The sequence below is a fragment of the Saccopteryx bilineata genome, chromosome 1, assembly GCF_036850765.1.
Source record: "Saccopteryx bilineata isolate mSacBil1 chromosome 1, mSacBil1_pri_phased_curated, whole genome shotgun sequence".
NCBI classification, from domain to species: Eukaryota; Metazoa; Chordata; class Mammalia; order Chiroptera; family Emballonuridae; genus Saccopteryx; species Saccopteryx bilineata.
Genome location: NC_089490.1, coordinates 26,773,689 through 26,797,955, shown reverse-complemented (window position 1 = coordinate 26,797,955; position 24,267 = coordinate 26,773,689). Strand labels below are relative to the sequence as shown.

The following is a 24,267-nucleotide window of genomic DNA, read 5'->3' as shown; positions in this document are numbered from 1 at the left end:
CCAGCATGCCCACCAGGGGTGATGCTCTGCCCACCAGGGGGCTATGCTCTGCCCCTCCGGGGCGTCGCTCTGCCAAGACCAGAGCCACTCTAGTGCCTGGGGCAGAGGCCAAGGAGCCATCCCCAGCACCTGGGCCATCTTTGCTCCAATGGAGCCTTGGCTGTGGGAGGGGAAGAGAGAGACAGAGAGGAAGGCACCCCCATGTTTGTGGCAGCATTGTTCACAATAGCGAAGATCTGGAAACAGCCCAAGTGTCTGTCAGAGGACAAGTGGATTAAAAAGCTTTGGTACATATATACTATGGAATACTACTCAGCCATAAGAAATGATGACATCGGATCATTTACAATAACATGGATGGACCTTAATAACATTATACGGAGTGAAATAAGTAAATCAGAAAAAAACTAAGAACTATATGAATCCATATATAGAAGGGACATAAAAATGAGACTCAGAGACATGAACAAGAATGTGATGGCAACAGGGGTGGGGGGTGAGGGGAGGGGGAGGGGGCGAAGAAGGAGAGAGGGGTTGGGGGAGGGGAGGGGCACAAAGAAAACCAGATAGATGGTGACAAAAGACAATTTAACTTTAGGGGAGTGGTATACAGCACAATCAAATGTCAAAATAATCTAGAGATGTTTTCTCTCAACATATGTACCCTGATTTATCAATGTCACTGCATTAAATTTAATAAATAAATTTAAAAAAAAAGAACAACCAATATTCTGAAAGGGAGTTCATTACTTCATGCATTTAATAATAAAATAAGAACAATAAAAGAGGTGCACAAAACTATATTACGATATAAGAAAGTTTAAAAATATTATTAATGAAAAATATATTAAATAACACCTGACAAAAATCAATAAAACTGGTATTTAAGATATTTCCAATGACAGCTTGTAGCCCCTGGTTGTTTGGCACTTTTTCTCTTTACGTTAAATGTTTGTTTACTGAAGTGAGAAATGTGAGAGAATAAAAATGTAGTATTTTATCAAAGATATAATAAATTTTATGAAATGAATAAGTAAATATTTATAAGCATAGTTCCTTCAAATTTTTTTCACCTACGGATGGAATGAACATGACTACAGGCGCTTAGAGTACGCTGTTGTGCAGATGAACGTTAAAAAAGAGTAAGGAATGTAAATTTGTGATTTCCACATTGGGCGGCTGCCCAGGCACCTTAGAGAGAACCCTGATGACAATGCCATTTTAACAACCGGTGCACTGAGCTCAACAAAAAATTAGGTATCGGTTCTGTCAATTTGGTGCGATCTGGCTGAATCCTACCACTGAATCAGCCATAAGTTAACCAGATAAATTCCAGTCCCAATTATTTGGTATCTTGGTTACTATAGTAAGCATGATGATGGTATTCCACTGTCAGGAGATGTTATGCCCTCATGGGATGTATTGTTTCATCTCTACTTCTTCAGTTAGATGTATCTGCTACTAAAATTCATCTTTTTTTAGAATGAAACGATCAAACCTTACAAAACCACGTTTTTATTTTGACCCTAGGCTAGTGTGTCACTTAGGTCATCTCACAGTTTACCTGAGGTGTAATTCTATGAAACTGACACGGATGACAGCATATACATATAACAGTTGAACTTAGATGTCAGGATAAATTTTGAATATCAGTATTCGAATGTCATCCAAAAATTATTCGAAAGAGTAGCTGAATGATTTCTGTGAAATCCTATAATAAAACACCAACTCCACAATATTTGTTGAAAATGTGCTGGGTGCAGCTATTTGGACAGTCTTTTAAATGGATGAGCACAATGTGAGAAGGAAAGAGGATTAGAGAGAATGCCACAGAATCCCATAACTAGTGATACCGACTTTTGCCCTTTCATTTCAGTTCGTCTACCAAACAAAATGCTTCAGCTCAGCACAACTGACACACATTAAGAGTTCAGAGCACACATTCTGGGACCAGAATTCTCTGGATTCCAATTCTTCTCTTGGCAGTTATTTGTTGTGTTATCTTAAAAAAGTATGCAGCATCTCTGTGCCTCAATTTCCTCATTTGCAAATGAGGATAATTATAGTACTCCTATAGTATTGTTGTGAGTTAAAATGTGAGAATATACATGACGAATTGGAAACAGACCCTGCCATGTAATATTAGCTGTATTTTTCTTATTTATTATTATTCACAATTCTTTATAGGGATGTGTGACACTACACTTGCTTCTAATCACAACCATCATTTATTTATTGAGCATGTAACCTAAGATTTATATATAATATTATAATTGTATGGCATGAATTATATTAAAATGTTTAAACAAACTATTGGGTATAAATAAATTATGGGTTACCTTTTACAGATGAAGAAACTGAGGTTTTAAAGAATTAAATAATAAGTTCCAATAAGTGATGAGAAAGATTTCTAACCCTGATATATTGTACTGGAAGTATTTACTCAAGCTCTTTAATACTTCTGAGAGAGAAGCTACCCCTGAAATTTATTACCAAATTTTGATTTTGTAAATTGAAAGGCTAAAAGAATGAATGGTAAATTGTGTCTTCTTTCAAGTAGACTGTTTAAAGTAATGTAATTATTTAAATTATCTAAAATTATTTAAAGTGAGGAGATTGCTAGTGAGGAGATTCAATGAATTGGAATCTTATTATGGAAATGTTAGACCATGTGTTTGTCTTCCTCTCCCACTGTAGAGTTGGAGCAAAGAAGCTGCACACAATGCAGGAATGTTGACAAAGTATTGTGACTTGATAAAGAGCAATGCACTTAAGAGGCGAATTACAAGTACGTATATGTCTATATCACTCACCTTTGTGCTCACAAGTCCTTGGAGATTGTTAAGTAACATGGAAAGGGTCATTGAAGTCACATAGTCTATATTCACATTGGCCCCTTAAGTGACAATGGATTGTGGTTCACCACACTGTTTCAATTAAGATTAATTTTTTAATTTGGATATTCAATTTTTCAAATTCCAGATTCTCATCAGAAGAAGAAAAGAAGCGAAGCTCTCAGGGTTACAGAATATTTGAGTAATACAATGATAACTATTGTACAAACTGCTGGATAGCTAGATTTCCACTCTACATAGTTATTTCAGCCACTCACAATATCACCCATACCTTAAACTTTGGAACACTAGTACAGTTGAGAAGGAAGCTATATTCAATTACACTGACCTTCCCAGAAGAACAATTACAGGTGCTTAAAAATGAGTCCACCTCATGGCATATATAATAAGTGGTTCAGCACAAGTTTTCAGGAAAGCCAATACAACTTTATACTCAAGTAGAGATTAATACTATTTATGAAATACTTATCAGAAAATATTTTAAAATACTAATAAGACCTCCATATTTATCAATTATTAGACATCTTTGCCCAATGTTGTTGGGCAATGAATTAGCAATGTAAGTCTACCCTTAGCCAGAGAAATGCAGCTCACTCCTTAGTCCCATAATTGACTAAGAGCTCACATCATAAGTGGATGGCTAAATGAGCAAATGTTTATCTCAAGGTTCTTGCATGATAAATACTTCTCTGTGGCTGTTTTCAACCCATGGGCCATGTTACAACTATTGGCCAGCTCTGACTGATGTCACTGTTCTTCATAAGCTTAGATGTGGCAGACACTGACATGCTGATTGATTTTGTTTCCAAGCTTTGCACATTATCTCCTACGTCAGCTTCTCACCAAACTTGAGCACCAGAAATTTACTTAGAAAGATACAGAGATACAACTGAGTGAAATATTTATAAAATAAAAATACAAAGATTATCCTTGTAAAATGTTTTCAAATTTTTAAATTATGACCCAGCCTTTTTCCTCTTTTCAGATACTTTTTGTGGAGAAAATTTGTATTTGACATCTTCTCTTACCTCATGGTCAAATGTAATTAAAATCTGGTACAATGAGTCTAAATACTTTAAGTATGGCCAATGGGCACCAATGGATGAGGACAAAACAGCTGATCATTACACTCAGGTAATTTGTGAACTGGCAAATATACACATTGCTTAAGCGACTATGATCATATGTAAAAAATAGGTGACTGAGAAAACCAAGGAAAATCATTTTCCCACTTTTTGCAAACTTATACTTGACCCTCCCCCCGAGTTCTTATAATTTGCAACACCTGACCAACTGTGTTCCTTTTATAATTTGCAAGGCAAGAAAATGAGATTCCCTTTATAGGTGGCTTAGAGAAGTTGCTTGTTTTTTCACACATTTGATTTTCTGAGAAATAAAAACACTAATAAAACAGTTATTTATAAATTCTATTTGTAAAGAATAAAAATAGTTATAACTTTTAATCCCCTTTTGCCTCATTTAATTTTATTGTGGTAAAATAATATACATATATATTATAAAAATTATCATTGTAACCATTTTTAAATTATGTACCATTGATGTCCACTAGCATTAACTATGTTCAAATATTTATGCAATATCACCATTGTATAATTCCAGAACTTTTCATCTTCCCAAACTGAAACTCAGTACCCCATTACAGGAACTCCCCAATCCTCCTTTTCTTCATTCTCTGGCAACCACCAGTCTACTTTCTGTCTCTATAACTTTGACGACTGCTTTAGATACCTCATATAGTGGAAACATATAATACTTGTCTTTTTATGTCTGCCTTCTTTCACTTAGCATAATATCCTCAATCCATGTTCATTCATGCTGTTCATTGTGTTAGAATTTTATTCTTCTTTAAGGCTGAAAAAAATTTATTGTGTGTGTGTGTATGTATATATAATATATATATTACCTGTTGTTTATCTATTTATCCATCAATAGATTATTAGATTGTTTCTACCTTTTATCTATTAAGAATAATGTTGCTATAAACATTGATGTATAAATATTTGTTTATATTGTTTTCGATTATTTTGATTATATACCCAAATGTAGAATTGGTGGATCATATGGTAATTCTATATTTAATTATTTGAGAAATTGTCATACTGTTTGTCACAGTTGCTATGCCATTTTATATTCCCACAGCAATGAAATTTTCTATTTGTTCACATTCACACTGTATTGGTCAGCTTGGGCTGCCATTTACAAGGTATCACAGGCTGGGTGGATAAAACAACAAAAATGTATTTTCTCACAATTCTGGAGGTTGCAAGTCTGTGAATGTCAGGAGTATAGTCAGTTTCTGTGAGAGCTCTCTTCCTAGCTTATAGATGGCCATCTTCTCACTACATTGCCACATAGTCTTTCTTCTGTGCATATCTAAGCCAGGGGTTGGGGGATGGTGTTATGGTGTCCTTTATTATAAAGACATTAATCCTATTATATCATGCCCCACCCTTATGACCTCATTTAATCTAAATTAATTCTTTAGAGACTCTTCTAAATAGAGCCACACTGCTAGAGTATGAATTTTTAGGAGACATAAACATTTAATACATGACATGCACAATCTTCTTATATTTTATTTTTTGTTAGTGTTATGTTTTATTTTGTATGCTATATAAAACATAGTAAATGTGGAGTAGTGTTTCATTGTTGGATTGACTTGCCTTTCCCTAATGATTAGTGATGCTGAGAACCTTTGCATGTGCTTATCAGCCATTTGTATATCTCCTTTGAGGGAATATTTATTCAAATCCTTTGCTCATTATTTAAGCAGAGATTTTTGTTTATTATTTAGTTGTAAGATGATATCTACCCCTTATCAGGTATATGATTTGTAAATACAACTTTCTGTTGCAGGGATTGCTTTTTTATTTTGATGATGATGCCCTATTTATGCACAAAAGTTTTAAATTTTGACATTAAATTTATCTTTTTTTTTTTTGCCTGTATTTTGGTGCCATATCAAGAAATTATTGCCACTTTCCATATTGTAAAGTTTTTCCCCTATGTTTCCTTCTAAGACGTTTAGAGTTTCCACTCCTATATTTAGGTCTTGGATCCATTTGAGCTCATCTTTATATGGTGTAAGGTAGGATCTACTTCATCTGTTTGCATGTGGATATTCGTTTTCCCAGCATTATTTGTAGTAAGACTTCTCTTTCCCCATTGAATGATTTGTTACCCGTGTTGAAAATTATTTAACCATATATGTAAGGGTTTATTTCTGGGCTCTCTCTTCTATTTCATAGGTTTATGTGTCTATCATTATGCCAGGACCACAGTATTATTACTATAGCTTTGTGGTAAGGTTTGGAATCAGGAACAGTATTACCAACTTTATTCTGCTTTTTCAAGATTGTTTGCCTATTTGGGGTTTCTTGAGGCTTCATATAAATTTTGGAATTATTTGTGAAAATATGCACTGGAATTTTGATAGGGATTGCATTCAATCTGTAGAATGCTTAGAGTAATGTTAACATGTTAAAAATATGAAGTCCTCTAGCCTGTGCACAATGTATGTCATTCTCCTTATTTGAATCTTTTAAAATTTCTACTAGCTATATTTTTATGTATATATCTTTCACCTACATTGGTTTGTTCCTATAGAGGTAGACAAAGATAAGTTTACAGTGTGAGTGTACAAAACAGACTTTAATCTTTAATTATTATTAATTATTGATTGTATTTATTATTATTAACCTAGTTTTACCCACCCTGTATGTATTTTATTCTTTTTAATGCTATTTTAAGTGGAATTGTATCCTTAATTATTTTCAGATTCTTTATTGCAAGTTTATAGAAACACAATTGACCTTTGTGTGCTAATTTTGTACTTTGAAGATTCGCTGAATTTGTTCATCAGTTTTTAAAATTTTATGTTGTGTTGTCAGGGTTTTATACATATAACACAATGTCATTTATGAACAGAGGTAATTTTACTCTTTCCTTTCCCTATTGGTTGACTTGTTGCTCTTTCTAACATTTCCAACACTATGTTTCAAAGATGTTGCAAAAGCCAGCAACCTTGTTTTGTTGCTAATTTTAAAAGAATAATTCTATTTTTACCATTGATTAAAATGTTAGCAGAAAAATTTACGTATTTGGCTTTTACTATGTTATGATAGTTTTTTTCTTTTTTTTATTATCCGTTTGTTGACCATTTTTTAATGTGAAAGAGTGTTAAATTTTATAAAATGTTTTTAATTAGCTTCTATTAATTCAATCATGTAATTTCCCCCCATCATTATATTAATGTGGTGGTCTACATTGATTTTCACCTGTTGAACCATCCTTATTTTGCAGAAATAAATCCCACTTGCTCACAGTGTATAATCCATCTTATATGCTTCTGAACTTGTTGACTTTTGCATCCCTGTTCATATGGGATATTGGTCTGTACTTTTTTGTAGTGTCTGTGTCTGCTTCCAGTATTAGAATAACGCTGGCTTCATAGCAGGCGCTCCTCATCTTGAAACTTTTAGATGACTTTTTAAATTATTGGTATTAGTTAGTCATTAAATATTTGGTAAAATTCAGCAGTGACCATCAGAACCAGAGCTTTTTCCACCAAAAAAACCCTTTTAATTACATTGACTTTTTATAGCTTTCTTATTCTTTATTGTTTATCTTAACTCTGATATTTATTGTGTAATTTACTTGATTATTCTTTTTCTTTAGTTAATGTAGCTAATTGATCAATTTTATTTTTAAAGAACCTAGTTTCAGTTTTATTGATTTTTTTATTTTTCTATTCTTTATTGTATTTATCTATGCTCTAACCTATGTATTTCCATCCTTCTGATAGCTATGGGTTTAACTTATTATTTTTTCTTAGTTTCTTAAAGTTATAGATTATTGATCTGAGACCTTATTCTTATTGTAACCATTATAGCTATAAATTTTCCTTAGTGTTTTGCTTCTTTAACCGTAAGCTTTAGTATGTTGAATTTTATTTTTTGCCTTAAGATATTTTCTAATTTCCCATGTAATTTTTAAAGCATGTGTTTCTTTTTTTTTTTTTTTTAAATAAATTTTTATTAATGGTAATGGGATGACATTAATAAATCAGGGTACATATATTCAAAGAAAACATGTCTAGGTTATTTTGTCATCAAATTATGTTGCAAACCCCTCGCCCAAAGTCAGATTGTCCTCCATCACCCTCTATCTAGTTCTCTATGCCCCTCTCCCTCCCCCTAACTCTCTCCCTCCCTCCCTCCTATGTCCTCCCTCCCCCCCCACCCTTGGTAACCACCACACTCTTGTCCATGTCTCTTAGTCTCATTTTTATGTTCCACCAATGTATGGAATCATGTAGTTCTTGTTTTTTTCTGATTTACTTATTTCACTCCTTATAATGTTATCAAGATCCCACCATTTTGCTGTAAATGATCTGATGTCATCATTTCTTATGGCTGAGTAGTATTCCATAGTGTATATGTGCCACATCTTCTTTATCCAGTCATCTATTGAAGGGCTTTTTGGTTGTTTCCATGTCTTGGCCACTGTGAACAGTGCTGCAATGAACATGGGGCTACATGTGTCTTCACGTATCAATGTTTCTGAGGTTTTGGGGTATATACCCAGTAGAGGGATTGCTGGGTCATAAGGTAGTTCTATTTGCAGTTTTTTGAGGAACCACCATACTTTCCTCCATAATGGTTGTACTACTTTACAGTCCCACCAACAGTGAATGAGGGTTCCTTTTTCTCCACAGCCTCTCCAACATTTGCTATTACCCGTCTTGTTGATAATAGCTAATCTAACAGGAGTGAGGTGGTATCTCATTGTAGTTTTGATTTGCATGTCTCTAATAACTAATGAAGCTGAGCATCTTTTCATATATCTGTTGGCCATTTGTATCTCTTCCTGGGAGAAGTGTCTGTTCATGTCCTCTTCCCATTTTTTTATTGGATTGTTTGTTTGTTTGTTGTTGAGTTTTATGAGTTCTTTGTAAATTTTGGATATTAGGCCCTTATCTGAGCTGTCGTTTGAAAATATCAGTTCCCATATAGTTGGCTGTCTGTTTATTTTGATATCAGTTTCTCTTGCTGAGCAAAAACTTTTAATTCTGATGTAGTCCCATTCATTTATCATTGCCTTCACTTCTCTTGCCATTGGAGTCAAGTTCATAAAATGTTCTTTAAAACCCAGGTCCATGATTTTAGTACCTATGTCTTCTTCTATGTACTTTATTGTTTCAGGTCTTATATTTAGGTCTTTGATCCATTTTGAATTAATTTTAGTACACAGAAACAGGCTGTAGTCGAGTTTCATTCTTTTGCATGTGGCTTTCCAGTTTTCCCAACACCATTTGTTGAAGAGGCTTTCTTTTCTCCATTGTGTGTTGTTGGCCCCTTTATCAAAGATTATTTGACCATATATATGTGGTTTTATTTCTGGGCTTTCTATTCTGTTCCATTGGTCTGAGTGTCTATTTTTCTGCCAATACCATGCTGTTTTGATTATCGTGGCCCTATAATATAGTTTAAAGTCAGGTATTGTAATGCCCCCAGCTTCATTCTTTTTCCTTAGGATTGTTTTGGCTATTCGGGGTTTTTTATAGTTCCATATAAATCTGATGATTTTTTGTTCCATTTCTTTAAAAAATCTCATAGGGATTTTGATGGGAATTGCATTAAATTTGTATATTGCTTTGGGTAATATGGCCATTTTGATTATATTTATTCTTCCTATCCAAGAACAAGGAATATTTTTCCATCTCATTGTATCTTTTTTGATTTCCCTTAACAATGCTTTGTAATTTTCATTATATAGGTCCTTTACGTTCTTTGTTATGTTTATTCCTAGGTATTTTATTTTTTTTGTTGCAATCGTGAAGGGGATTATTTTTTTGAGTTTGTTTTCTAATATTTCATTGTTGGCATATAGAAAGGCTATGGACTTTTGTATGTTAATTTTGTATCCTGCGACCTTACTGTATTGGTTTATTGTTTCTAATAATCTTTTTGTGGAGTCCTTCGGGTTTTCGATGTATAGGATCATATCATCAGCAAAAAGTGATAGCTTTACTTCTTCTTTTCTGATATGGATGCCTTTTATTTCTTTGTCTTGTCTGATTGCTCTGGCCAGAACTTCTAGCACCACGTTGAATAAGAGTGGAGAGAGTGGACAACCCTGTCTTGTTCCTGATTTAAGGTAGAAAGTCCTCAGTTTTATGCCGTTTAATAGGATGTTGGCTGATGGTTTATCATATATGGCCTTTATCATGTTGAGATATTTTCCTTCTATACCCATTTTGTTGAGAGTCTTAAACATAAAATTGTGTTGTATTTTATCAAAAGCCTTTTCTGCATCTATTGATAAGATCATGTGGTTTTTGTTCTTTGTTTTGTTGATATGGTGTATTACGTTAACCGTTTTGCGTATGTTGAACCATCCTTGAGATTCTGGGATGAATCCCACTTGATCATGATGTATTATTTTTTTAATATGTTGTTGTATTCGGTTTGCCAGTATTTTGTTTAGTATTTTAGCATCTGTATTCATTAGAGATATTGGTCTGTAGTTTTCTTTCTTTGTGCCATCCTTGCCTGGTTTTGGTATGAGGGTTATGTTGGCCTCATAAAATGTGTTTGGAAGTATTGCTTCTTCTTCAATTTTTTGGAAGACTTTCAGTAGAATAGGAACCAAGTCTTCTTTGAATGTTTGATAGAATTCACTAGTATAACCGTCTGGGCCTGGACTTTTATTTTTGGGGAGATTTTTAATAGTTTTTTCTATTTCCTCCCTGCTGATTGGTCTGTTTAGGCTTTCTGCTTCTTCATGACTCAGTCTAGGAAGGTTGTATTGTTCTAGGAATTTATCCATTTTTTTCTAGATTGTTGTATTTGGTGCATATAATTTTTTATAGTATTCTACAATAATTCTTTGTATATCTATGATGTCTGTGGTGATCTCTCCTCTTTCATTTTGGATTTTATTTATTTGAGTCCTGTGTCTTTTTTCCTTGGTGAGTCTTGCCAAGGGTTTGTCAATTTTGTTGATCTTTTCAAAGAACCAGCTCCTTGTTTTATTGATTTTTTCTATAGTTTTTCTGTTCTCTATTTCATTTATTTCTGCTCTGATTTTCATTATCTCCTTTCTTCGGCTGGTTTTGGGTTGTCTTTGTTCTTCTTTTTCTAGTTCCTTAAGGTGTGAAGTTAAGTGGTTTACTTCGGCTCTCTCTTGTTTGTTCATATATGCCTGAAGTGATATGAACTTTCCTCTTATTACTGCTTTTGCTGCATCCCAGAGATTCTCATATGTCGTATTTTCATTTTCATTTGTCTGTATATATCTTTTTATCTCTGTGCTTATTTCTTCTTTGACCCATTCATTTTTTAGAAGTATGTTGTTTAGTTTCCACATTTTTGTGGGTTTTTCCCCCTCTTTTTTGCAGTTGAATTCTAGTTTCAAGGCTTTATGATCAGAAAATATGCTTGGTACAATTTCAATTTTTCTAAATTTGCTGATATTGTCTTTGTGGCCCAACATATGGTCAATTCTTGAGAATGTTCCATGTACACTAGAGAAAAATGTATACTCTGTCGCTTTGGGATGAAGTGTCCTGTAGATGTCTATCATATCCAGGTGTTCTAGTATTTCGTTTAAGGCCACTATATCTTTATTGATTCTCTGTTTGGATGACCGATCTAGAGCCGTCAGCGGTGTATTGAGGTCTCCAAGTATGATTGTATTTTTGTTAGTTTTTGTTTTAAGGTCAATAAGTAGCTGTCTTATATATTTTGGTGCTCCTTGGTTTGGTGCATATATATTAAGGATTGTTATGTCTTCTTGATTCAACTTCCCCTTAATCATTATGAAATGACCATTTTTGTCTCTGAGTACTTTTTCTGTCTTGTAGTCAGCATTATTAGATATGAGTATTGCTACGCCTGCTTTTTTTTGGGTGTTGTTTGCTTGGAGTATTGTTTTCCAGCCTTTCACTTTGAATTTGTTTTTATCCTTGTTGCTTAGATGTGTTTCTTGTAGGCAGCATATAGTTGGATTTTCTTTTTTAATCCATTCTGCTACTCTGTGTCTTTTTATTGGTAAGTTTAATCCATTTACATTTAGTGTAATTATTGACACTTGTGGGTTCCCTACTGCCATTTTATAAATTGCTTTCTGTTAGTTTTGTATCTAGTTTGATTCTTCTCTTTTGTTTTTCTATCATTTGTTTTTGTTTGTTTGTGTTCCATACTTCTTTCCTCTGTTGCTACCTTTTTTAAGTCAAGTGTTTTTGTGGTGGTTTTTTTAAGGGTGGTTACCATTAAGTAATGAAAAGGGTACCTACCATATTCATTGTAGTACCCTATCTTATAAGTATTTCTGCACTTCATCATCCTTTGCTACTGTTAATCTCCATCCTCTCCCCCCTTTTTTTTCCTTTGTTGTCACAGTTTAAGTTTGGTTTTATTGTGTTCTTGGTGGAGCTGTTACTTGTGGTGTTGTTTTCTTTTGTTCTTTGAATCTGGTTGGAAAACCCCCTTTAGTATTTCCTGGAGTGGGGGCTTTCTGTTGATAAATTCTCTCATCTTTTCTGTATTTGTGAATGTTTTTATATCTCCTTCATACTTGAAGGATAGCTTTGATGGGTATAGTATTCTTGGCTGAAAGTTCCTCTCTTTCAGGGCTTTAAATATTGGGGTCCACTCTCTTCTAGCTTGTAGAGTTTCTGCTGAGAAATCTGATGATAATCTAATAGGCCTTCCTTTATATGTTGTACTCTTCTTTTCCCTGGCTGCCTTGAGAATTTTTTCTTTGTCATTGGTTTGTGTCATCTTTATTATGATGTGCCTTGGAGTGGGTTTGTTGGTGTTAAGAAAACTTTGTGTTCTGTTTGCTTCTTGAATTTGAGGCTTTAGTTCCTTCCACAGGCTTGGGAAGTTCTCGTCTATTATTTGTTTGAGTATATTCTCCATTCCATTTTCTTTCTCTTCTCCCTCTGATATACCTATTATTCTTATGTTATTCTTTCTGATGGAGTCAGACAATTCCTGTAGGGCTTTCTCGTTTTTTATTATTTTTGAGTCTCTTTCTTCTTCTCTCTGTTGTGCCTCAAGTTGTTTGTCTTCTATTTCACTAATCCTATCTTCAATCTGGGCTGTTCTGTTAGCTAAGCTTGTTACCTCGTTTTTCAGCTCGTGAATTGAGTTTTTCATTTCTGTTTGATTTGTTTTTATAGTTTCAATTTCCTTGGTAATATATTCTTTGTGTTCATTGAGTTGTTTTCTGATCTCCCTATATTGCCTTTCTGTGTTTTCTTGTATATCTCTGAGTATTTTTAAGATTTCTATTTTAAATTCTTTGTCATTTAGCTCCAAGGCTTCCAATATGGTAAGTCTTTTCTCCATAGATTTTTCCACATCTATTTGTGTTACCTCTCTTTCTTTTGTATCCATAATATTCGATTTCCTCTTTCTTATCGGCATCTGAGGGTGGTCTTATTGATAGCACTAATTAGAATTAATAAAGAGTAAAAAGTAAAAAAAAAAAAAAAGGGTAAAACACCCCACAAAAAAAAAACAGTAATAATTTATTATTTCCCCCTTTTTTTCTCTCTTCTCTTTCCCTCCTCTCCCCTCCTCAGGGAAATATCGTGCCTATAATGGAGGGCCTGATTTGGGGTGAAGAGTTCAAGGGGCAAAAAAAAAGGGAGTAGGGACCTACTAAATGCAAAAAAAAAAAAAAAAAGGGAAGAAAATCTTAGACAAGATGATTTGCTTGTAAGTGATGGTCAACTAAGAGATATAATGAGAGGGATAAGAGGGAACCAGAAAAAAGGACCAAAAAAGAATAATAAAGAAGAAAAAATAAAAATAATAATTAAAAATCTGTTGTATTAAGTGGAGCGAAGACTAAATACAATGGAGACCTTGGGTTGGGAAGACCCAAAATGCCACAAAAATAAACAAACAAGAAAAAAAAATAAAAACAAAAGCAAAAAAGAGAAATAAAGCCAAAAAAAAGCCTTGAGTCCCAAATTAACTAATTTGTTCATGATTGAGGATTATATGGGAGGAAAGTAAAATGAGAAAAGAAAAAACGAATAGAAAGGAAAAAATAAGAAAAAGAGAAAAACGAAGGAAGAAATAAAATAGGAAGAGAAAAAAACAAAATAAAGCAAGACAAAAAAACAAAAAAACAAAAGAGGAGAGAGTGAGAGTTAAGTGTTTTGGAGTATAACCTTAAAGGAGGGTGAGGATGAAGAAGAAAAATAAAATGCAACACTCATGAGTAGTGTAGTTCAAGAAAGGGGAAGTATAAGATGGGCAGAGAATAGAAGGACCGAGGTGGAGGAAATAAAGGCAAAAAGTTAGAAGAAACAAACAACAACAACAACAAAAAAAAATTAGTGGATCAAGTTGTAAAGTCTGTGGGTTTTTCTTGATTTTGAGAGGTTAACTTCTTCCTTTTTCTTTTCTCTCCCTCTTCCTGGTCAGTGACTCTGTACCCTAGGCTCTGCCCCTGTGTCAATCTTAGGTAGGGATTTGCAGTTGATGGGATTCTATGGCAATGTCATATAATTGGCTTTAGTCTTGCTGGAAGTAAAGTCTTGTTGGCGTTTGCAAGGTTCAACGATGAGAGAGTTTGCTTTCCTGGATTCTCTCTCCTAGTCCCCCCTTTCTGAATTAGCAGCCTGGTGATCCAGCTATAAGGCTGCAACTGCTTCTGCCTGAGGAGTAAGAGGCTCAAAGAGCTGGGAAATCCCCACTCTATCCCCACTCAGTGCAAGGCTTTGGGAAAGGCTCTGACAGTCAGGGCCTCCAGTGTAATCAGGTGGGGGTGGGAGTCAATTGTTGTCAAGGTGACTGATCAGCGCCTATCATTTAGTTGGACCTCTCAACCCAGGCTTTCCACACTTTGTAGCCTGTTTTTGCAGGGAAGAAGAGGTACTAGTCTCTGCTTACGACTAGTGTAGTATAAACCTTATTATCTGCCAAGTCCTTCTTGTTAGCGTTTATCCCTGAATATGGAGGCTCTATCAATCAGAAGTTGCCCCCGCCCCTTTAGCGAGAGGCACTAAAAAATATCACGCCTCTTGTCTTGGATCGCTGAACTGAGAGAGATCTTATCAATTAGAACCGAGGGTGCGCAGATTTCATGGGTTAAGCTAATTTCAGTGATTGGGTCGCAGCTGTGTTTCCGAAGGTATTTTAGGCTGCCTGCGCGCGCCCCTCCCCCAATGCTTGATTGTTAGCTTGAATGGCTGGGTGAGGTGCCCCGCCCACGGAGAGAATCTCCCAAGCCTCTCCCGCTCGCCCCGCCGCTGGCGGCTGGACCGCACCAGGCGCAGGATAATGGAGCCCCCTGGGTGTGCGGGCCAGCAGGGCGCCCTGGGCACGTGGAATGCCCAAGGCACACGTGCGAATGGGGCGCTCCGGGCACCGGTGGCCGGCGACCCCCACTCGCAGTGTGCGGGCCGCTGGGAACGTCAGCGGTGCTCAACCGGACCGGGCGCGCGCGCGGTTGCTCGCAGCGGCTCGCGGGGGCTCGCGGAGGCTCGCGGCGGCAGCTCGCGGTTCCCAAGTATATGGGCTGACTCACCACAGGCGCACTTCCTTGCGGTTTGAAAGAACGTCCCTGTGGTAGCTTCCTCCACACCCTCGTCTCTCAGATTCAAGTGATAACAGTCCTTTCGCTTTCAGTTTGTGTGGAACTCCGGAATGCTCCGAGGATAAATTTTTCTGTTTCTAGTTGATAAATTTGTTGTGATTTAGGGGAGAGCTGTCGGACGCGCTGCTCACGGCGCCATTTCCATGACTTCACTCTCCTCAAGCATGTGTTTCTAATATCCATACATTTGCAAATTTTCCAGCTTTGTTTTCAGCTTTTGATTTTTAGTTTTATTTCTTTTTGATAAGAAAAGACATTTTGTTATATCTTAAGTTTTAAATGTACTAAAACTTGTTTTGAGCCACCAGATAGCCTATCCTGGATTTTTTTTCATGTGCACTTGAGTAAAAGTATATTCCACTGCTATTAGCTAGAGTATTTTCCATATTTCTTACTTTTGTAATTTTGGATATTTATTTTCTATATTTCTTACTGCTTTTTTGTCCTTCATTTTCTCAAATACATCCTCTTTTGTTTGTTGTTTGTTTAGTGGACTTTTTGTAGTGACACATATTGATTCCCTTCTCATTTTGTGTGTGTGTGTGTATACTATAGATATTTTCTTTTTGATTGCCATGTGAACTATATGTAATATTTTAATATTATAATCATCTGTTTTAAACTGATAACCAATTGCATACCAATGCTACTCATTTACAGCTCCAACATCCTACTATTTAACTGTTACACACTTATTAAAAAACATATTTATTACTTTTTTAAAACCTGTAAAAATTTTAAATAGCACTACAATACAAAATTATACTTGCCCATGTATCTTATCTATTGAAGATAATTTTATTTTCCTATGTTACTGTCTAGCCCTTTTTTATCTCACTTGAAGAATTTACCTCAGAATTTTTTGTGGGACCAACCAGTCTAATGGCAATGAATTCCTTCAGATTTTGTTTTGCTAAGAATATCTTCATTTCTCCCTCATTTTAAAATGACAGTTTTGCAAGATGTATAATTTTTGGTTGACTTTTTTTTTCTTTCAGAACTTTAAATATATTACCCCACTATCTTCTGTAATACAAGTTTTCTGCTTGGAAATCCTCTAGCGGTTTTATTGGAGATTCCTGTACATAATGAGTCACTGTATTCTTTCTGCATTTTAAGATTTTCTCTTAGTCTTTATCTTTTGACAGTTTGAATACAATATATTTTAGTATTTGTTGCATTCTACTTGAAGATCATTGATCTTCTTGGATTTGTAGATCTATATCTTTTCTCAAGTTTGGGAAATCCAAAACAATAATTTCTTCAAATAACCTCTCTACTTCTTTCATTTTATATTCTCTTGCTGCTCCCCCAAAATGCATCTATTGGTTTATTTGATGATGTTGTACAGACTCCTTTAGGCTCTGTTGTCTTTTCCTCATTCTCTTTTCTTTTTGCTTGTCAGATATAATAATTTCAAATGACCTTCTAGTTGGTTGCTGCTTTCATCTTTCTGTTTAAGTCTATTGTCAATCACCTCTAGTAATTTTTTTTTGTACAATAGTTTTCTGAAGTGAGAAGCAGGGAGGCAGAGAGACAGACTCCCTCAGGTGCCTGACCAGGATCCACCCAGCATGCCCTCCAGAGGGCGATGCTCTGCCCATCTGGGGTGTTGCTCCATTGCAACTGGAGCCATTCTAGAGCCTGAGGCAGAGGTCATGGAGCCATCCTCAGTGCCCAGGCCAACTTTGTTCTAATGCAGCCTTGGCTGCAGGAGGGAAAGAGAGAGATAGAAAGAAAGGAGAGGGGAAAGGGTGGAGAAGCAGATGGGTGCTTCTCCTGTGTTCCCCAGCTGAGAATCAAACCCGGGACATCCACACGCCGGGATGACGCTCTACTACTGAGCCAACTGGCCAGGGCCTCTAGTAAATATTTTTAATTTGATTATTGTATTTGCCACTCCAGAATTTCTGGCTTGTCTTTAAAAAAATTTTTTTAGTCATTTTTTTGACATTCTCATTTTGTTTATCTGTTGTTTCCCTGATTTATTTTAGTTTATTGTCTGTGTTTTTCTTTAGCTCTTTAAAGAACTTTAAGACAATTGTCTTATTCTTTGTGTAGTAAGTCTAATACCTTTATATATTCAGGGATGATTTCTGTAATTTTTTGTTTTCTCTTTAATAGGCCATGTTTTTTTGTTTCTTTATATATCTTGTGATTTTTGTTGCTGAAAATAAGGCATTTGAACAAAAAGAGGAATTTCTTCAAGTTTTGCAGATTGGTAGGAAAAACCTTGATTAATTAGCAAGGCATATTTTGAGACAACGAATCAGTACCTGGTAAAACTTAAGAGTTTTCTTATGTCATTTTTCTGAGCATGTATCTAGGCTGATACTATGGCTCTGAATTTTATTTTTCAATTCCACAAATGCACACCTGCTTTTAAGTGTCTTAACTTCTCACTATTTCTCTCTCACCTTCTTCTTGGCACTTCAGATGTTCTATAGTATTTCATTATGCATAATCCTTTGTCCCAGGTGTCAGTGGGTCTGCAGTCCCTTTTCAGCTGTAATAAGCTACGCCCACTGTTTCACTGGTTTTTCCTACCTTAAGATCTAAACTATGCTACAGTTTACCATCTGAGTTCTAAATCAGAAAATAGAGACTAGGACAGCACATAAAAGGTCAGAATATAGCAAATAAAGTTCTCTCTACTTGCTCCAGACCATGTAAGGAAATAAAGTTTAAACCATCTCCTCCCAACTATGCTGGAGCACGCAGGGAGGCAGTCTGTCAAAGAAGAGGAAGAACTCCATAGAAATTTCTACCATTTTTATTATGGCTTTATTTTGCTTTGGGTGCTCACTCAATTGCTATAAATCTTTGACAACTTTCCACAGCTTCTATAAAATTATTTTAGGCAGACACTAGTAGTTGTTTTTATTATATCTATGGGAAAATAATGGCCTGAAACTTTCTAATGCCATCTCTCTTCTTTGTCCAGCTTTGTCTTTCAAAGCATTTTAAGCTCACCAAAGTATTTCATTATAGGTATAATAAATATCCTTCCTACTTAAATGCATAAATTCTTCATGTTTTATCAATATATTTATATCTCTATAAAAATATACACATTTTTCTGAACACTTTGAAAGTAAGTTACTGATGTCATGACACTTAATTTTTAGTAGGTCAACATGCATCATCTATTTATAAGGACACTGTCCTACAAAATTACAATATCATGGTAGATACCATCCCACCAAGAAATTGTAAAAATAAGAATTTAAAACTCAGGCATTTCGCCAACATACTACTCTGCACTATGCTTATTTTCTGATGCTTAAGTAAAGTTTCTTTCATGTTTTGATTTTTATATCTATAATCACCAAACCGCCTTCATTATATTATCTGATTTTCCATATAGATTTGGAAAGAAGAGTATGAACCGGGGTCAGTGATAGTCAGTGACTGTACATATCTATGTGTGATCACCAGAAACATGGGAATCTTTCTGTTTTTATGATTTCTTAAGAAGTTGTGCTCAAAGTATCTTAACAAAAAGAGGGTTTATTTCATAATCATTTAGAAAAATATCAGTTTTCTAATAAAATCACCTCTTTATATTTACAGGTTGTTTGGGCTACTTCTTACCTCATTGGCTGTTCTGTGTCACCATGTTGCAAAAGAAAATTGTCACCTGAGTATCTCTATATTTGTCACTATTGTCATGAGTAGGTATTATACAGCTTGAGTTCACATAGATTTTTAGAAATATATCCTGTTCCCTTATTCATGTTTCTAAAACATAAATAAAATCCAATAAATATGTTATTTCAGTTAAGTGGAATTTAAAGATAAAATGTCATTTAGCCAATACCTAATATATTACACCCAAACACATCTTTTTCTTTCATTTTTTTAATGATTTTTTAAATTGATTCATTTTAGAGAGGAGAGAGAGAGAGGAAAAAAAAAAACAGGGGAAGAGCAAGAAGCATCAATTCCAATATGTTCCTTGACCAGGCAAGCCCAGGGTTTCAAACCAGGGACTTCAGGATTCCAGGTCTAGGCTTTATCTGCTGTACCACCACAGGCCTGGCCAACACACCTTTTCACTTACATCATATTTTTGTAAATAAGCCTATATATCACTAAAAGAATGTTCATTTTTGTTAGATAGCTCGGTGGGGTAGAACACCATCCCAATGTTCAGAGGATGCCGGTTCAATCCCCAGTCAGGGGACATACAGGAGCAGATAGATGTTTCGGTCTCTCTCTCCTTTTCTCCCTTTCTCTTCTCTAAAATCAATACAGTAAAGAGGTTTTTTTTAGAGAGAAGAAGGGAGAGAACAGGAGAGAGAAGAACATCTGTTTCAGTATGTGCCCTGACCAAGGTCGAACAGCAACTTCTGCGCTTTGGTATGATCCTCTAACAAACTGAACTATCTGGCCAGGGCAAAATAAACATTAAAAAAAAATGTTCACATTTAGAATTATTATCAATAGTCTTGCTGTGTGTTATTGATTCTTCAAGTAATATTAGTTAAGGTAAACAAATTAGAGCTAGCTTAAGCCAAAAACAATGATATTTACTTCAGCAATGCAGAGTACCTTTACAATGCAAGGACCAAAATGCAATGAAGTGTTAAGAATACACAGAAAAAGCCAAGAGTTCTTGTATTTAGTTTTTTAGTTTAACTATTGATATATGTCTTTTCTTTCTTCAGAAATTAGTTTACCTATTATCAATAATATGCGTACCAATTCTTAGAAGAAATTTGCTTCAGTGAATAGCAAGTGTGCTCTTTTGTCCCCTGATGTTTTAGCACCAGCTGTCTCCCCTGTGTGTAGCATAATAAAAGATGTGTAATATGAACCAATGAAAATGATTGTTCTGAGTATATGCTACCAATTTTACACTTCAGTTGAAGTCTCCAAAGTCACTATAGATTCAATTTATATAACACATTTATATATATATATATATATATGGTACTTTTGCTCTTAATTATGTTTTTATTTTATTAGTTAATATTTGTTGTAATTTTATCTATGTAAGTAGTACTGAGAAAATTGAGGTCTGCTTGAATTTATGACACATCAGTTGTACTAAATCTTTGAAAAGGTTGGCGGTCTGTGGTGAACTTTTGACAATACAAAAAAAATAAAATGCACAGAGTTGTGACAGAAGAACTTTCTTGGCAAAAGATTTGGCTGAGTATTTGACAAAATATCTCACTGAATTAAGTAACAAACTTATTTTATAAGGTAAAATGTTAACAATTTAAATATCAGTGAAAAAATATTAGATAGAATGTTCTTTTAGGCAGAACATTTACTTTAATTTTTAAGTGATATTAAGTACAAATAAGCTATGATCCACATTGTTTTCTTAGATATCTGAAGGTAAGCCTGTTTTATTTGGAATTTCAAACTATCTCAGAACTGGAAATTCTTACCTACTCACTCTCTCCAACTCTTGAGTTTTAGCTGTGGTGGTGTACTTTTATTTTTTTTATAATACTGCATATATTTATATAAAGGACACTAATATATATCAAGTTTTTTATGACATAGTGCAGGATGAAATTAGAACATCTCCACTCTCTTAAAAAAATTTTAACATTGTTAAGAAACACGCTTTTTTTGCCTGACCAGGCAGTAGTGCAGTGGATAAAGCATTAAGCTGGGATGCAGAGGACCTAGGTTTAAAACCCTGAGGTTGCCAGCTTGAGTGTGGGCTCATCTAGTTTGACTAAGGCTCACCAGCTTGAGCCCAGGGTCACTGGCTTAAGCAAGGGGTCACTCTGTCTGCTGTAGCCCCACGGTCCAGGCACATGTGAGAAAGCAATCATTGAACAACTAAGGAGCTGCAATGAAGAACTGGTGCTTCTCATCTCTCTACTTTCCAGTTTTTCTGTCCCTCTCTCTCTGTCTCTGTCAAAAAAAGAAACGTGCTTTTATGTAACTTTATCAAGTCCTTTTGGGTATAAAGAAAAGTCTCTTATTATAAATGGCTCTAAAGCTATTCTGTCACTTGAGACGTGACTGCCCAAAAAAAAGTGCCAACTATTCCAAAATATTCTTAGGACAGCAAAGTTGTCAGTTGTACTTTTAAAAGGGTAAGTAAGTTATCATCATTGTAAGCCTGAAAATATTAAATCCACCTTAACAATTATAGTCGTTATAACAAGTAGTTTTCAAAAATTGCTTTTAAAGTTGATTGAAATAGCAAGCACATTTTATATGTATTTTCCTAACATTAATTTTATTAGACTCCTTTCCTTTTTTTTTTTTTTTAAGGGGAAATGAACCTGACAAAAAGAATGAACCTTATAAGCAGGGAAAACCATGTGAAGACTGCCCAAATAACTGTGAAGATAAACTTTGTAGTAAGTTTTACACCTCAGTTTGCTTGATGTTGATTGTTGATTTGGGAGCCATGTGTCCTTTAAATTAAGCATTTAACAACATTTCATTACCCTATAACTTTCATCTCAATCATTTTACAAGAAAGATCAACATTATTTGATTTTTCTTTCTCTCCAGAGTCACCATGACCATTGATTAAATCTATTTGAATGGAAATTAGAATGTCTAGGTCTATACTCAAGTCTCTGCCTTAAAATGTAAAGATCCTAGTAAGGATACCCTACATAAACTGTTAGCATAAGCATAAACTTAAGTAATTAATTGAGAGGCAGGTCAGGTCGGCAGAGAGACCGACTCCCTCATGCGCCCTGACTGGTATCCACCCAGCAAACCCCTTATCGGGTGATGCTCTGCTCATCTGGGGCTGCTTTTCCGTTGCTCAGCCACTGAGCCATCTCAGGGCTTGAAGCAAGGACATGGAGCCATCCTCAGTGCCCAGTGGGCAACTTGCTGGAACCATTAGAATCATGAATGCAAAAGGGAAGAGAGATAGAGAGAAGGAAGAGGGGGAAAGGTGGAGAGGCAAATGGTCGCTTCTCCTGTGTGCCCCGACAGGGAATCGAACCCAGGTGTTCCATATGCCAGGTCGATGTTCTACCACAGAGCCAACTGGCCAGGGAAGTATAAATTTTTTGTATAAATTTTTCTATGCTCTACAAAATGATTCTGTGCTCTCCTACTGAAGTTCTGAATTTAGACATACTGCTTTCAGGTTACCAGTGTTCTCAGATTGCTTGCTGTTACCTAATTCTCTATCAGCTGGGCCTTATTATGGCACGTAGAAACAAAACATCATAGTTGCTGATGACATAATACTGTATAGAGAAAACTACCAGAATTCATAATTGAATTCAGTGAAATTGCAGAATAAAAAATCAATATGCAAAAATTAGTTGTGTTTATGTACACAAATAAAAAACAATTAGGAAATAATCCCAGTTTCAATTACAACAAAGAGAATAAAATACTGCTTGACCAGGCTGTGGCACAGTGGATAGAGCATCAATCTGGAAGGCTGAGGACCCAGGTTCTAAACCTTGTGGTCTCCGGTGATGGGGTGACATTGATAAATCAGGGTACATATGTCCAGAGAAAACATCTCAAGGTTATTTTGACATTTGATTACGTTGCATATCCCTCATCCAAGTCAAATTGTCTTCCATCACCTTCTATCTGGTTTTCATTGTGCCCCTCCCCTACCCCCACCCCTTTCTCCCTCCCCCTCCCCCTGGTAACCATCAAACTCTTGTCCATGTCTCTGAGTCTCATTTTTATGTCCCATCTATGTATGGAATCATATAGTTCTTAGTTTTTTCTGATTTACTTATTTTACTCAGTACAATGTTATATAGTTAATCATGTTGATAATTTTAAAATGACATTATAATTGATACTGGTGTTTCATTTCTAATATATTTAGGTATGTTTTAACAACAACAAAAACACCCAATAATAATGATTAAAGAAGGCTATTTAATATCACACCAGATTTTTACCTACTTTTCTTTCATACTGACCCATTTAACTCATTACCTGTTTTCCATTCTAATTTTATTAGCTCATGATAATCAAAATTAAGTCATTATTGCTAATAAATTTTACATTCATGTCTTTATGGAGATGATCTCTATCCTCAGTGACTGTGATTTTTTTGAGGTTAATATTGCATACATATGCTTCCTCCCTTCAGCGAACCCCTGCATCTACTATGATGAATACATTGACTGTAAGGCACAAAAAAGAATTCTTGGATGCAGCCACTCAGGAGTTCAACTACGGTGCAAAGCCACTTGTTCATGTGTCACTGAGATAGCATAACTATTGTTATTTACAACTCTAATGTGCTGTTAGGAAAATATCTGCTGGGTTATACTATTGACTTTATGTTGCTTTAGTTGCTTCTGCTGAAATTCATTTGGTTTTAATTATACTGTACTGGAGATCTTAATTAGCAAAAGTCACCTGCCACCCCTCCTGTCTTGATAAATCCTGAAGTAACTTTGTTTTACACTTTCTTACTGCTGGAATGAAAGGTCCAGTTCCACACCAGCCTCTTATTTAAATCTTTAGATTTATAGTTCTCAGGTTGATATAACTCCACTGATGGTATAACTGGGTCCTTCTTTCTCTGTTTTAACTCCTTCCCCTCCTTTGTCATGTCTCCAACCAGCCTGAAGTTTGTCTTCTCTGTATAACCTACGTGAACTAATAATTCTTCACCTATGAACTTTACTTCTATTTTAAATCAGTCATTAAAATAATTTACAAAGCCAAAAGTCCAGTCTCATTATTGCAAGGTAAATACCACTTAATTGCAAGTGGTTTATGTGTCTTACTGTTTCATTGCAGTATCGATAAACATTTGTAAAGGTGGTAAAAGAGAACTTGAATTTTT

The 24,267-nt window shown here is 35.2% G+C and overlaps 1 protein-coding gene across 1 annotated transcript in view; it reads left to right on the top strand.

Moving 5' to 3' along the window:
- The window catches only part of CRISP1 (cysteine rich secretory protein 1), a 43,171-nt gene extending 19,481 nt beyond the window's left edge, over positions 1-23,690 (top strand). The window contains exons 4-8 of the mRNA XM_066252564.1: positions 2,698-2,788; positions 3,841-3,989; positions 19,071-19,171; positions 21,744-21,832; positions 23,563-23,690. Coding sequence (XP_066108661.1) covers positions 2,698-2,788; positions 3,841-3,989; positions 19,071-19,171; positions 21,744-21,832; positions 23,563-23,690 — 558 coding nt within the window. The remainder of the gene's footprint in view (positions 1-2,697; positions 2,789-3,840; positions 3,990-19,070; positions 19,172-21,743; positions 21,833-23,562) is intronic.
- Positions 23,691-24,267: the final 577 nt, after the last annotated feature.